This window comes from Sceloporus occidentalis, unplaced genomic scaffold, assembly GCF_023333645.1.
Source record: "Sceloporus occidentalis isolate IW3139 unplaced genomic scaffold, rSceOcc1.0.p SCAF_45, whole genome shotgun sequence".
In the NCBI taxonomy this organism is placed as follows: domain Eukaryota; kingdom Metazoa; phylum Chordata; class Lepidosauria; order Squamata; family Phrynosomatidae; genus Sceloporus; species Sceloporus occidentalis.
In genome coordinates, this window is record NW_028317025.1 from 3,633,833 (window position 1) to 3,649,223 (window position 15,391).

The 15,391-nt window shown below is 39.4% G+C and overlaps 1 protein-coding gene across 1 annotated transcript in view; it reads right to left on the reverse strand.

Annotated features, from left to right (window-relative positions):
* Positions 1-416: 416 nt before the first annotated feature.
* The window catches only part of LOC149289486 (paralemmin-1-like), a 55,082-nt gene continuing 40,107 nt past the window's right edge, over positions 417-15,391 (reverse strand). Inside the window, exons 4-10 of the mRNA XM_089490540.1 lie at positions 9,044-9,089; positions 8,254-8,334; positions 7,717-7,847; positions 6,843-6,936; positions 3,640-3,667; positions 3,477-3,530; positions 417-931 (exon numbers count right to left, since the gene is read on the reverse strand). Of these exons, the coding sequence (XP_089346666.1) occupies positions 417-931; positions 3,477-3,530; positions 3,640-3,667; positions 6,843-6,936; positions 7,717-7,847; positions 8,254-8,334; positions 9,044-9,089 (949 nt within the window). The remainder of the gene's footprint in view (positions 932-3,476; positions 3,531-3,639; positions 3,668-6,842; positions 6,937-7,716; positions 7,848-8,253; positions 8,335-9,043; positions 9,090-15,391) is intronic.

The window sequence follows — 15,391 nt, forward strand, 5'->3', positions numbered from 1 at the left end:
AGGACAATGTTTGATTTTTTTTTCTGTACATAAGAGTAATCTGGGTAGGAGAGCTCCTTCTTGTGAGTCTGAGGTGGATAGATACTCTTATTTCAGATTTGTAGAGGGAAGCCTCTTTCCAATTTCTGGGGGAAGAAAAAACTCTCAGTAGGGCACTGAGTAAGGCTTAGTTCACGTCACATGAATTTTGGGGGGATACAGATGGACACTCCTATGTTTTGGAAAGGATATATGGAAAAAGGAGTTCCTAATGGTAAAGGAGATGACTTTCCACTGCTTCAGTGGCTGGGGAAATAACCCTTTCAAGCTGACAAGGGAGTAGCCTTCTTCCAGGCTACATTGTGAAAGACCAGCTACCCCTTATCAGTTTATAGGGGGAAGGCAGAGAAGGAAGACAACCCCCTATAGCATTATGTTTACATCACACTGCAACATTTGCACCTCTGTTTCTTCATGGTGAGATCCTGTTCGCCACTTTTAGGTGGTACTGTGTCATTGGTCTCTTGCCTTTCACTCTTGTTGGCGGGATCTACAGGGGCCCCGTTAGGGGGGTGTTGGGTCTTCTCTGTCAGGTCCACATCAGCAGCAGGTTGAGGGTCTCCATCATTAATAACCACTAGTTCTGCTGTGATGGCCTCATCAAGGCCCAGAACTTTCTTGGTCTCATTCTCATCCTCCACATTCTGGTAGCCCATGAAGATCATAGTGACTGGAGGTTCTGGTCCCGGAGGGGTCTGAGGTGTTCGTGCCTGGACACCAGGAATCTCCTTTCTGGGAGAAACTCTTTGCATACTGGTCTTATCATCAGTTAGGGAAATTTCACTCAAAGTTGCCTCCTCTGCTTTGTGAATAAGATCTTCTACCTCCACAGAGCTTAGAGAATGAACACCATCACCGGGAACAGTGGTCTCTGGTCCTACTGCGTGCACTACTACAAGAGGGTAACAAAGAACATGTGTTAGAGAAATCATTAAAACAGTAAAGAAAAAAAGAATGTCAAAAGCATAGAGGCCTATTAGGGATGAAGGGGGAAGACAAGAAACAAAAGTTCATATATGGTAAACAGAATGCAACGAGTGGAGAACTGAGAGAGAACATGAGGAACCTCAGTGTAAATGATAAGGCAAAAACAGACATTGGTGGAAATATTACAAAAAGTCAGAATTAGGCCACACGTGCAGAAAAAGAGATAAGATGAATGGAAATTAAGGCTTCAGAATCCCTTGCAATTAATGACAATTTACTGGACTTTTGAAACTAGCTATATCCTATGGGTTTTAATGACAAGGAAACCACAATGAATGTAGGCCACTGAATCTGATCTTAGTGAAGGGATTTCAAATTAACAAAGGGAAAAATATAAAAATTATTTTCTGTCTGTATAGACTTTGTTGATTTTCTCAATGGAAAGAGCTTTGTTCACCACTTAGTAATAGATATACTAATTAGGTATCATTAGCACAGGTAACGATTACCTCATAATAAAAAATATGTTTATCTTTGTGCATCTGAAGCAAAATCAAATATAATACCCAGCCACTGAATATACTACATAATGACATCAACACACCACAATTTTTGGCTGCAATGGTATTCCATTAATCAATTGACTAAAATAGTACCCTGGATATACTAGAGCTTAACACTTATGAACTTGTACCTCTGTTAACATAACACACAAAGGGAAAATAATCACATAATTTAATATTAGTAGTAGTAGTGGATACAGAATCTGTAGTAGTGGATACAGAATGTGATTATCTTTACCAAGAAATGACCCCTTTTCTTTTTCACTAGAAATCATCTAAAACATGTGATACACAAAAGGCCTCTGGGAGTTCCATACAGCCTGCCCTCCACTTGATGAACACAGAACTGTCGGATCTATAGACAGGGGCTTTATTATGCCCAATGGCTCGTCATTGTCAAACAAAAAGTTTAAGTTTTGGCTGTTTTGGATTTTTTACGTATTAAACATGCCTGGACTGGCTATCTGGTACACCGGGCCAAAGCATAGTGGGCCGCTGACCAAGAGCACTCCATGGTCACTCAATGTCACACTCCAGCTGCATATTAATGTGCGACCACCACTGGATATGCACACTGCACAACCATAAACAAGTAACATGCGACCTCTCATACCCAGCTGTCGGACACACCTGTCATTTGAAGGCTTTCAACCCTAAAGTGCCAGGCCTGCCTTGTCATCCTAAGTGAAGTTCATATTGCACAGATTCCAGTAGATTTTTAGGAAGGAAAAAATTCTCGCAAGCTAACTTTCATTAAAATGATTTTATAATTTACAATTTTTTCCCTTTTATCATGTTCTTTCTACCTTAGTCATATGTATTGTATCATATTCATACATACGTATATCTGCTTTTCAAGTAATTGTAAACGTGTTTTGTGTGGTAGCTTACACAGTAACAACTGGGAAGATAGTGTTAGTTGAGCATGATTTCCCTATGATTACGATTAAAGATGTCAGTAACAGACTTCCAAAAGAATGATTGTAGGGAATGTATTATTGTTTCAATCTGTAGCACTATTAGGATCCAGTGATGGTTGCTGAAAATACCTGTTAAATGGTGTTAAGGGGTGTCAGGACCCCTGACCTCCCAGCTCACCATACCTTTTTGATCATCTTCATACACCTTGACCCCCTGCAGGGGGTGCTCTTGGGGGAGCACAGTGTTGCTGGAGAGGACTTTAGTCTCCCCTGTGATTCTGTCCTTCTCTACTGTGATCTCCACAGAGTACATGGCTGGGATACAAACAGGACATTGGCATTAAACCCTGTAATGGCCACTGATCCACCCACAGCCCTGCTTAGGGGCAGCAAGCTGGGGTAAGAAGGCGTGGGGAAAAAAGGCTCACAATGAGAAGAGCAAAGCACTGGGAGATAGCAAGGGGAACAGCCTGCTACATCCTGGGATCGGGCACCTGATCATGCTTTAAGGACAGAGGGGCATTCGCCAGCATACCTTGAACAGATGAAAGCGTGACACTGTGTATTGAACCTGTGTGACACTGTAATGTTATATTATTATTTGGTTATATTGTAGAATTGTGATGGTAAAGAGGAAGTTCCACAAAAAAAACCAAAAAAACACTGTAAAACATCTTAAAAAATCCTTGTATTGTTTTGGTGCATGAAAGCACTTTTTGATGACATCACAGTCCACAAAAAGCTGGTATTGGAACTTACCCTTTAAATTGTGTCATCGTTTTAAGATAAGGCATGAACGCATTGTGACACTACAGCTTTGCTCCCATGAGCCATATCCATATAACGTGTCACCTTGCTTCATGACATTATGTTTTTGGGACATCATTATTTCTGTGTTGTGCGACACTGCAGAACCAATATGAGAAAGTACAGCCCAGCCATGCCGCTTTCCTAAATGCTATAAAAGCCAAGCAGTGCTTATCACATGAGTTCCAGGTCATCCCTGTTTATCGACCTGAATACGTACCCGCTCTCATCATGTCTGGACTGTCTGTTTTCTTAGCAGGTGTGACATTCTGATCTGAGCATAGACGACACAGATATTATAGTATCAGTACAACATAGTTAAAGAGAATAAATATTATCCATCCCTGTCGACTGTTAAAGAGTACATCCTAATAAATATATGCTCTTACCTCTGGCTGTATTCAGTGAGGTCTGGAAAGAAACAGAAAAATATTTGTAATAAATTAACATTTGCATTTTTGGAAAGCAATAAAATTAATTGCACAATATTGCATATGTTCTTAAGTGATCAGACACCCCTCACAGCAACAGAAGCCCTTGTTTCAGTTTAATTTGACCAAATAAAATTTGTTGAATTTGCTCCTCACCAAATGCTGAATTTTTGTTGGCGTGCACAGCCCATCAATATTTTTGTTACGTTATTTAAAAATGTGGTTAGTAAGGGAACTGGTGAGAATACCCATTGTACAGCGCTACGGAATTTGATGGAGCTATATAAAACAATAAATAAATAATAATAATATACATGCCACATATTACAAAGAAAACTACTGTCTTTTGTGACAGTTGTATACGTGGTTTTCCCCAATAAGCAACTTCCATTGCTCTGTGTAGGTTGAGGTGCAATGCCAATGATAGCCACAGGATGGTACTGTCATTCAGCTCATCAAAATTAGATGTAAGGGAACATCTTGGTTAATACACATGGGTGTATCATGCATATGCTTGCCAGCGGCTTATATATGGATACAAAACTGCAAGGATTCGCTTGTGTGTTGGTAAAAACATTGAAAGCTATGACCATTTACTGGAACCTATGAAAAACACATATAAATAAAAGTGGCAAAGGTGAGGAAGGCTTATTGAGGTGCAGTTTCCATTTTTTAACTCACACTATACACTATATTTTTCTATGAATACACAGGTATACAAAATAAGTAAGACACGGGTACATTATGTTCCAATCCCCTGTTGCAAACAATAAGACACCAGAGAGTGGTTATATATATATATATATATATATATATAATTATTTACTCTACAAATATATAGTAAATTTTCTATTATCTCGAAAGCACATCTTTAATAATGTAATGATTTGCGTATGTTTACATTTATAAATACATACTGTAAAAGAATATTAATTGTAAGGTCAAAGTTTGATCAGGCACCGCTGAATTTCCTCATCCATGTGAAAATTAAATATAATAATGGAAAGTATCGGCACCATAAAGCTGTGTTGTGTCTTAAAAGCAACAGGATGGTACTAAATTAAATGAGAAGATAAAAAATAGATAGCATCCTCTATAAAATACCCAGGCATATCGAGCACTGGTGGTTTTCTAAACAAGGTATGACTAACTTGCGGGTTCAGGAATAATTCTGCGATCCAGTTATACTAATCACAGCTACTGTGGTCTGGCTGAAATTGACTTATTCATGTGCTCCGGGCACTTGGTAGTCGTGCTTTTGTGTAATGTAAATGTTTCAGTTTTTAATGTTTCAGTCATACACACCAAATGGAAAAAAAAAATTCACAGGGAATGCCTCACTGCTTTGCTTGTATAGGCCAATAAACACAGTAATGGCCTGGATGATAAAATTAAAAGTAGTTTAAACAACAAAACACTATAACAGCTCTAAATGTATTTGTTCATATGTCTCTGCCATCCAAGGTATGGCGAGGGATCCCAATATAATCCAGAGCCTGGCCCAATGAGGGACTCCTTAATGACATTTTCTTTAGCACCTGGGAAGGTACTTCAGAACCTACAGAGCCCTTAACACTGTGACCCTATAACTCAGATCTCATCGTCAAATACTTGATTTTATTGTCCATTTTTTTTATCATCAATTTTAATGTTTTTGTTAGTTTTCACTTCACTTTTGTAACAGTGCTATGGAAACTTCTGGCACTCTGTAAGTAAAATTTTATGTCATTCCATGACATGCTTCCTCTAGGTGGAATATTGCTTTCTCTAAACTGGAGCACTGGTCCAACCGATGTTTTACCTTTCTAGCCTCGCCCTTAGGATTTAGGGAGTTTTAGCAATTATTAACAATTCAAGGGTAAGTAGCTGAATTCTGTGCATCCAGGCTGGATGCATCATAATTAATATTTAACCTCAAAGTCTAAGAAAACAGACATTAGACTAGTGGAGGAAAACCTCTTACTAACACCATGTTTGCTCAAAAGGTCCACATAAGCATTCTAGTATGAATCTTGAAGCACAGTGTTCTCCACTTTTTCATTAACTGCTTCCTACCATCTCCTGTTCTCTGGCAGTGTTGCCCTCAAATTGAACAATATTTAAATCTATCTATGGGCTTTTCATAAATAACAAATGTTAAGTCCTTTTAGTTTCTGTACGACATGTATCTTAATGAATGGCTTTAGCCTTCTGCCTATAGTCATTCTGGATGGCCAATTGTGAAGTCAAACTCAACATTTCAAATCCTGAGCTATTAGTCATTCCCTTCACCCAACCCTAGCACCTGAAATGTATTTATCTTATTATGCTGACAATTATGCCAAACAAACCACACAAATCAGGGTTATATATGACTTACCCCACAAACTCTGATATCATCTAACTGTAGTTGCTCCTGTTGTATCAAATGCTTCAGCCAGACCCATCTATCTCACCCATGTATTGGTTACTTAATTTCCCAATTACACCCCCCATATGCTTAGCTTTTTTTAGGGGGGATTTAAATGTACAGATAAATTGCGTACACTGTGTTTAGCTCCCTTTGTAGCAGGCATTTCTATTATGCCTACCTATGTATGAGTCTTTTTTTGTCATTTGTCACTGTGGTATGCATATGTAGCATAACTAGATAGTTTAGTGACACCTCACACTGTTTAGTTGTGATTTATTTGACACCATTTGGCGGTAGTTTTTCAAAGAGCAGCGTTTTTATAGTTCGACTGACAGAGAAAGCATTTGCCGCTAAGCCTAGATTTTAGCTCCTTTCAGCAGGTCACTATTATATTGATAACAGGGGAAGAGGCAAGTGATCCCAGCAATTCTGAGTGCATGTCAGGCCTCTTTTACTGCTCTCGGTAAAGCTAAACAATAATTTTACTAGTGACAGAGTAGGAGCATATGCCAGCAGACCATTGAACCAGAAATCAGTCTGCAAAAAGTAATACAGTATGAGCCCCGGCGTCTTTTGACTTGGTGCATAGTTTGACTTGGTGTATAGACGTTGAAGTCAAGGATGTACCTTCTCTATATGATGGCACAGAATTCATGAAAGTTACTACAATTAGTGGTGGGGAAGCCATTATTCACATAATATACTTTTACTTATGTCTTTATGTCCATGTTTAGATTTAAAAATATACATCAAGGAGCCTAACCTTGCTGTCTGAAGGTACTAGCTCCTCTGCCAGACTCTCTTTGGTGGATGTGGCAGACAAACCATTTTCCAGCAACTCCAGTTCTGCCTCGAGTCTAAAGACAGGGAAAAAGAGAGGATATAAACAAAGCTAGGGATAAGTAATCTGATTCAGGATAAGGTTTAGGTAATTTAAGTGAGGATGAGGTAAAAGTCAGGAAATAAGCAATAAAATAAAAATAATGCAATAAAAAATGCAATTGTTTAATAAAAATACATACCAGGTTATTGCTTCTTGGAGAAAAAAAAATTACATTATTTGTTTATTGGAAGAAATACACAGACACTAACCTGGGAGTTTGCAAATTAGCTGGGCATTCAACTACCTGACCTTACTAAGCATTATTAAGGGCCAAACCCAGTGAGCTTGTCCTGCAAAAAAGGCAATCTTGGGTCCTGTTCAGACTAGGGTTGATAAAGTGGCCCTGGCACTTGGAGGCTAGGGACTGCCAAATTACATATGTTCAGCTGCTGGCTGGAGATGCGTGGCTACGTAAGGGGTGTTCTAACTTGTTTAACGATTACCTGTTTTCTGAACCAGCTTGTACCATATTTAAGTTTGTCATGAGTGGCCTGCAGCTTGTGACCAAGCCTGTGATTTTATGCCATTTGTAGCGGTTTATGACTAGTCTACTGGATTTCCACTAGTATATTCCACTTCCCAGTGTATGCAGCAAATTCCCAACAGCCTCATAAACTCAAGCCTCGGACTTTGCAGGCTTGTGAATATTGCAGGTGACAGCCTTCACTGCACAGTGAATAGGCTATAAAAGGAGATAACCTTGAAAAAGGATATACAAATATTTAAACCATTCTTATTGTTCAAGCCCCTGTACCTCTGAATGGTGTCTTCCAGTTCTCGAGTCCTGAGCTCATCTTCCTGCATTTGTCTCCTGGTCGCTTCATCCTCTTCAGGGGTGGACGCTGGAGCACCTTCAAGGAGCCATCGCTCCCGAAGAGCCTTAGACTGGATGTCAATATGGGAGGGTACAATGTAAAATATAAAACTGTTTAAAACTTGTAAAAATTTTATTTTTCTTACGTTTTGACCCACATATTTCATTGTAAAATCAATGAGATACAATTATTATCAACAAATTTGACTACTGAGTTGCATAACATTAAATCAATCTAACAGAGCCAAAATATTTTAAGTATTTTTCTTGAACTTTTACTTACTACTTGTATCTTTCATTTTATACATGGAATATGACTAGCTCACATGTGATCATGTGGTGTGCATGATAATGTAGTGGTGAAACAGTACATCCATTTATACTCTTAGCTTACAGTACGATACAGACCCGTTAAATTGTAATAAAAAGAAAGAACAGGTTCAGAGAAATGAGATGCAAGCGTTAGGACATATTCACCTTGAGATGTTGTAGCTGTCTTCGGTCATCCTCCAGTTGGCGTCTCTTGTTTTCAGTCTCCACCTGGCGCCGTCGCTTCTCCTAGAGAGAGAGAGAGAGAGAGTTGGTTTGTATAGATGTAGGTAGAGTATTTGTGAGTGAATGCTTGTAAAACGAGTTGAATGTGCAGTTGTGTAAGACTAAATACATATTTTTGCTGCAAATTATGTTGCATGTCACTATTGCAAAACCGAAAAAAGGCTAGGTGGACGTAAATAAACAAACAAAAAAAACAACCTCAAAATGGAAGAGTTAAAGCAAACACCAAATAAAACAGCAGCTTGGATATTTTTTTAGCTACTGAGTTTAAAAAGTCTAGTTGCATTAGTGTTAGAATTTAATGATTTCAACCCTGTACCTCAAGGTATCAAACTGAAACTGGACTGGTACAGAATGGGAAGGGGACACTGCTCTTGTAAGCTTACAATTAAGAGGTTGGAGGGGAATGAGACAGAAGGAGGAGAGATGGTTTCTTCAAGATGCAGGTTAAGGTTATCAGGAGGGTAGGTCCTATGCTTCTCTGAATAGATTGTGAGCTTAAAGTTAAAATTTGTAGTAGAGAATCTGACCACATAGGGTAGAAAATTCCAGGGAATAGGTACAGTCCAGAATATGGCTTGTCACTGCAGGTCCCTGTGTTTAGTGAGTAACGCCTTAGTGAATTTCAGTCACCAACACAAATCTAATGTTCTTGGGTTTTTTTCATGTCAGGGCTATGATATCTGTACATTTAGGCAACATTTAGACTCACCGCAATGACCTGCCGCCTGTCCACTTGCTGTTGTGATTCACTGACCCTGTAAAACAAGAGCTTGTGTTTTTTATAATCCATAATACACTTATTTACATAATTGTTTTCCTTGTCTTTTATCAACTTTGACCTTTTCTACATCTATTTTCAAGATGACCTTGTATTCAGGAATGCACTTAGGAAAGGCCAAAGGGACATGTACTACAGCAGCTGTAACTGATAAAATAGATTGCCTATCATGGTGACCATTTCCACATGAAACAGGCTAATGGCAGTAAGACATTTATTTTAGAAAAGAATTAAGATACTAAATTAAATAATTGAACTGATAATCATGAGGGAACCATCATTACGGTTGTGCCACCGGTATTTACATTGTGAAAACATTGGGCTTTTTATGTGTCTGTGCTGTCCTCATAAATTGTCACAATGTAATAAGGAATTATTATTTGCACACTGTGTCCCATACTGTAACACGAACAAAGGCGGACACTTTCTTTCTAGGAAGTGTGGTTAGAGGTGTGCCTTTGACCTTTTTAATGACTGTGACCTCTTGGTAGCTAATAACATGATCAAGTAAATCATTTAGAAGAAGAATGTATTTTACTTGAACACACTATAAATGCATTTCCGGCTCCTCTACACGTTACTGGGAATTTTAGGGCTGTACAGCACTTTTAATATACTCTTGACCAGTAAAGAAGGACATCGGGGGAGAAAACAGAGGGACTCATTTTTCGAAGTAAAAACACTTGGGAGATACGGTGTCACAGGGTTATTCCACAAATTAAAACAAGCTAATTAAACACCCATTGGCAAAGTGCTAACCTTTGCATTTAGAATGGCTTCTGCAAGTTCAGCAATCTTTGCATAGCCGCTCAAGTTCTGCTGCGATAAATATGATCCAAAATACACTGATATAAAACGGAGCGTAGACATGTTAATAGTCTTAGCTTTGTATGGTATATAACAAGATGTAATTGGAATGATGCACACTCTTTATAACTGGCTGGCCCTTGAGTCTCCTGGTACCATAGCATTTTATCCAGTCTCTAAGCAATGCCCATCTAGCTCCGCTCCTGCTAGCTCCCATGAGAACTTGCAAGGACAAAGGACCCCAAAATACCTGGGGTATATCATATATGTAGTGGAGGCTATTAGTCCTGCCAAGGGGTTCCATAATCTTTATTAGTTTGTACAGAAATGGCATAGACATAAACAGTTCTGTATACATTTGATGAAGGGCGGAATACTCCCATTCTTAAATGCTCAGTTTATTTATCTTGTAATTGAATAAACAAATGTTGAATCACACCTCCCCACAAACACCATTATCACGATCTGAGCAGGTCTGATTCAATTTAAATAATAAACCATTATCTTGTCATTTCTATAGGCTGTCTGATGTACATTACAGCATTTAACCCTGTATCTCAAAAAAGTAGATAAACCATGGCTGATTGCATACGGTGACAGAAACACATGCGTCATCATCCCCTTCACACCCCCACCTACTGTAACACCTTCAAGACATGCACAAACAGTTGTCTGAATAGATGCACAGGGATACGACCACATCTATTTAATGTAAGGCACGGTCCACAGAGCTGATAGGAGCCAATACATTGCTCAGCTATTCATCAGAGGTGATGAGGTGTAGGATGCCAACATCTATTTTGTAACTCTGCGGGGCCCATTGATGTTAGAACAACCCTGCATTATGTATGTTCCAGTATGTACTGTATATATATATATATATATATATATATATATATATATATATATACCGTATTATACAATAATATATATACAATAATATATATATATATACATATATATATAAATATATATATAATTTTGTAGTCTGCATTGGTATTATTTATAATTATGTACAGCAAACTGCTTTTGAGTTTGGAGATTGTCTCTGGACATGGAGACGCCGCTCTGCACGTGGACACAGCTCATTGGATTGCTTCATTTGGTAAGGTTATCTCACATGGTAAGTACAGCACTTAGATCTGTGCCTCAGGGTCTATTATTGGTCGTGTGATTTGATCATGAGACATGGGCCTGAATAATTTTGAGCTGGGAGAAGTGTAGAGGGGAGAGATGGATATGTACTTGAATACAAGAGGGGTAACGGAACGATAAGATGTAATTGAGGGGACAGTGAGTGCAGGAGTAGGGAACATTTGAACCTTTGTGAAAAGGGCAGACTGAATCAGCTGAACGTTTTTTATCCGTCATCAAATTTAATATTTCTACTTTTCTCTGACACCACAACGGATATGTACAGCAGTTTAAATCATGGTCAGCAAGACCAAGGTATAATGGAAGTTGTATTCCACAACAGGTTACCCAACAGGAGAGATCTGAAGGGGAGATGATAACAAACAGAAGGAATGAAGAGAGCGAGAGAAGGAAAAGGTGGGGGAGGGAGAGGGGGAGTGGGGGAGGGTATATGAGAGATTCCATTATCTGCGTTTAGTTAAAAAGAAATTTATTGATGTGAAAGAAAGGAAGACTGCAGCATCTACATTGCAGCCCATTACAATAATGGACAATATATATGTGTGTATATATATATATGTGTGTATATATATATATATGTGTGTATATATATATATGTGTGTATATATATATATGTGTGTATATATATATACACACATATATATATATATATTACACCACACCTCTTTATATTCCTCGCCAACCTCCACATTGCTCTGTATAAGGGCATTTATAGCCTGTTAAACAATGCGTTTATTAGTGAATCCGATTGCCACTGCTGTCTTATTTTGGATACAGAGTTGCTGTCTCTAGACGTACAGGTGTGATTCCCTTAGATCATGTGGTACAGTGATTGCATCACTTTTGCAAAATTATTGTTCTTCATACATAATCCATCACATATCTGTATAAATCTTCAAGGAAGCTGTATCTGCGCACTGTAATTGTAATCCAAATGGGTGACTTAATTAGCCATCTACTGTTTTAGATACATAAAAATGCTTTGTTTGTGTTTTGCTATACAAACAGATGTGTTCTTACCACTAAACAACAGAATGACAAAGTTGTGTCTTACAAAAGTGTGCCCTGAGCTAAAAGCTGTAATTGCTTACTTCAGGCAGCCTATGTATGGGTGGCAAAACGAATATACAAAAAAAGCACACAACCTAAAAAGCAAAAAGTATACACATTCAGATTCCCGTAGTACTGCTAGGATAATAATGACCAATTAATACACAAAACAAAGCAAGAATTCAGCGCATACCCAGTGAATACCTTTTAAGAGACACCTAAAGCACAAATATTGTGGATTCTCTCCCACTATATGCATTCCTGGGAACTCTCTGGGTTTGACCCGGAGATTGCAGGGTAAAGCAACGCTTCTCTGGGTCAAGACCCGAGTCCTCCGGGTTGCGGGGTCTTGACACGCCCCGCTCCCCACCCATTTTCCCTTTAAATATGGGGGTGTTTCCCGCTGCCATCAGCGGCCAGGACTGCCCCTGACGTCAGTGGGCAGTCCTGGCCGCGTCCCACAAGGGAAGGCTCCGGGTAGTCGGAGCCCAGAAGTTCCCAGGTATGACTATATGGCTATACATTGGTTAGCCACTATGACAAAGTACTCCACGTTTGGCGAGTCCAATCAAATTTTCAGGGCTATATTGCTTACCAAGGTGCCTCACTAATGGTGTCCAGAGAAAGCTTTGAATTGCAGGAGAGTGTCCTTGGGTTAAAAATGCAATGTAATCCCATTGATTCAGCATTTTGGTAAACAACATAGCCATGAAAAATCAGATTACAAAAACTTTGACGTAGTGATGGGGTAGCTACATGGTCATATAGAGTGAGAGAATCCCCAATATTTATGCCTTAGATTGTTTATTGAATGGTATTGGCTGGGTATGCGTGGAATATGTTCTTTGTTCTATGTATGGGAGGGTAGAGAAGAATAAGGGAGAAAACATCCAGACAGAAGACTGATTAGATAATCCTGGCTCTGTCAGATACTACTACACATCCCAGCTTCAGACATATGGCAAACTTTTAATTGGAATACTACAAGCAATACTTCATACTCTGAATGCAAACATGAATATGTATTTTGTGTATATACTGTACCAATATGCTTTGTTTTGTTTTCAGACAATCAACTGTTAACTGTGCCCTCCCAAGATCAAGGGAAGTCCTGGAAGCTCCATCATTTTACCTGAAGATAACCTCCTGTGCAGAACGGTGGAGCTTCCGGGGACATCCTCTCCCTGATCCTCCGGAGCTGCGAGACACGGAAGCAGTCGGCGGAGAAAGTAGGTAGTGAGAGTGAATGAAAGTGTGAGAGAACATGGATGAGATTGTGAGAGAGTGGGAGTGAGCAAAATCTTTAAAATGGGTTATTAAAATGTTTTACAGATTTTGCAGTCATGTCATCTAAAACAATGTTTCTCAACCTATGATATTATATGTTTGCCCCTTGAAGACTTATGTGCTAGTACTTGGGTACTCTGTTGTAGACACCAGCAACCAGGGGTACATCGTTAAAAAACACTGGGAAACACTGCTCTACAGAATTATTTATATATTATCTGTGACGGAGGAATACGTTTTCCACTATGCACTTGTACACGAGTATTGTTCCTAAGCAAATTTGTGATTGGGAGAGGAAGCAGCCGATCGCAGGCAACAGTCCCAAGGGATAGGGTGGGTGCCATATGAGCTCATCCTATAAAAACAATGGAAAGGGATATCCTACCCTGTAATACATAGACAAAGAAACTGAAACAGAAAAATGCATGTATTTACCAAAGGAAAGGGGTACAGAAACATATATTCCTATGGGGAAAAAAATAACACACCATCAACCATAACTGCCCCTAAATTAACCATAAAGACCCCATTAAACATAACTGCCCCTAAATTAACCCTAAACACACCATCGCCCATAACTGCCCCTAAATAAACCCTAAAGACCCCATCAACCATAACTGCCCCTAAATTAACCCTAAACAGCCCATCAACCATAACTGCTCCTAAATTAACCCTAAACACCCCATCAACCATAACTGCCCCTAAATTAAGCCAAAATACCTAATTAACCATAACTGCCCCTAAATTAACCCTAAACACCCCATTAACCATAACTGCCCCTAAATTAACCCCCACCTCCCCTTACTTTCAGCAGCCAAATATTAATTTTATACTCACAGTTAGCGTCCACACTGCTCAGCAACTAATCTATCAGGAAAGGGGTGGGGCCAATCGTTAGAGTGACTGCAGGGATTGCAGTCAGACACTGGGGAGAGTGGGGAGACTCCAGGCTGGGCGGGCAGTTTGTTGGCTGGTAGCTGACGGCTGGGAGCTCCTCCTCCTGTTCGCACAGCTTTTACTGTGTGAACAGAGATCAAATGGGCGTCTCAGCTGGCGCTTTAGCAAGCACCGCAGCAATTGAGCCAAATAGGGTCTCTTCCTATCGCACGTGCGATAGGAAGAGGCATAGGCAGGCTAAATCAGGGGACAGGAGGCTTCATGGCACGTGAACCCCAAAGTGCAAAGGGAAAAAAAAATTTGCAAAATCGATTAAAAATCTATTTTAATCTAATTTAGATTAAAATGGATTTTAGATGAATTTTGCAATTTTTTTTTCGTTTTGCGCTTGGGAGTTCACATGCGCATGTGCTCCTATGGAGGAGCCTCCACTGCAGGTACTCGTATACATGTTGGTGTCACCCCCTATAGACCTCATCCCGTATGATACAATACAGAATCCTTACACATTGTTTTGTTAGTATCTTGCTCCTCATCCTGCTGCCTGTTTCGGCCTTTTTTAAAAAAATTCAGACCTCATCCCGCTGTTGTCTCTTTCTCGCATTTCCGTAAGTCTGCTCTGGGAATGGTCACTTTGCATTTACAAGACTAGAACGGCAGCTTCAGGAGCAGGGGTGAGCCTGGGCTTACTGGCGCCTGGGTGCATGATTTCCTTGGTGCCCTATTGGTGGGCGTGGCTATAACATTAATTCTGCCCTCATGTGATGGCCCAGCCCTTCGGTTCCCATCCCTTTCTGTTAATGCACAGCATTACTAGCTGTATACATTCAATGCATACAGTTAAAAATTAAATTAATACATTATCCCACTTGATTTGGCAAACATTTGCATACAATTTAAATAAAGTGAATCTAATAAAATGATTACAAACATCAAAAGGCTATAATATGTTTACTCTATTAAATATTTCTAAAGTTTACATGTTTTCAGACATCAGTGCCTTCTTCCCTAATAAGAGGGTGGTAGACAAGTGGTAGAGGCTAATAAAGTGAAGGAAAAAAAATATACATGGTGTATAGCTCC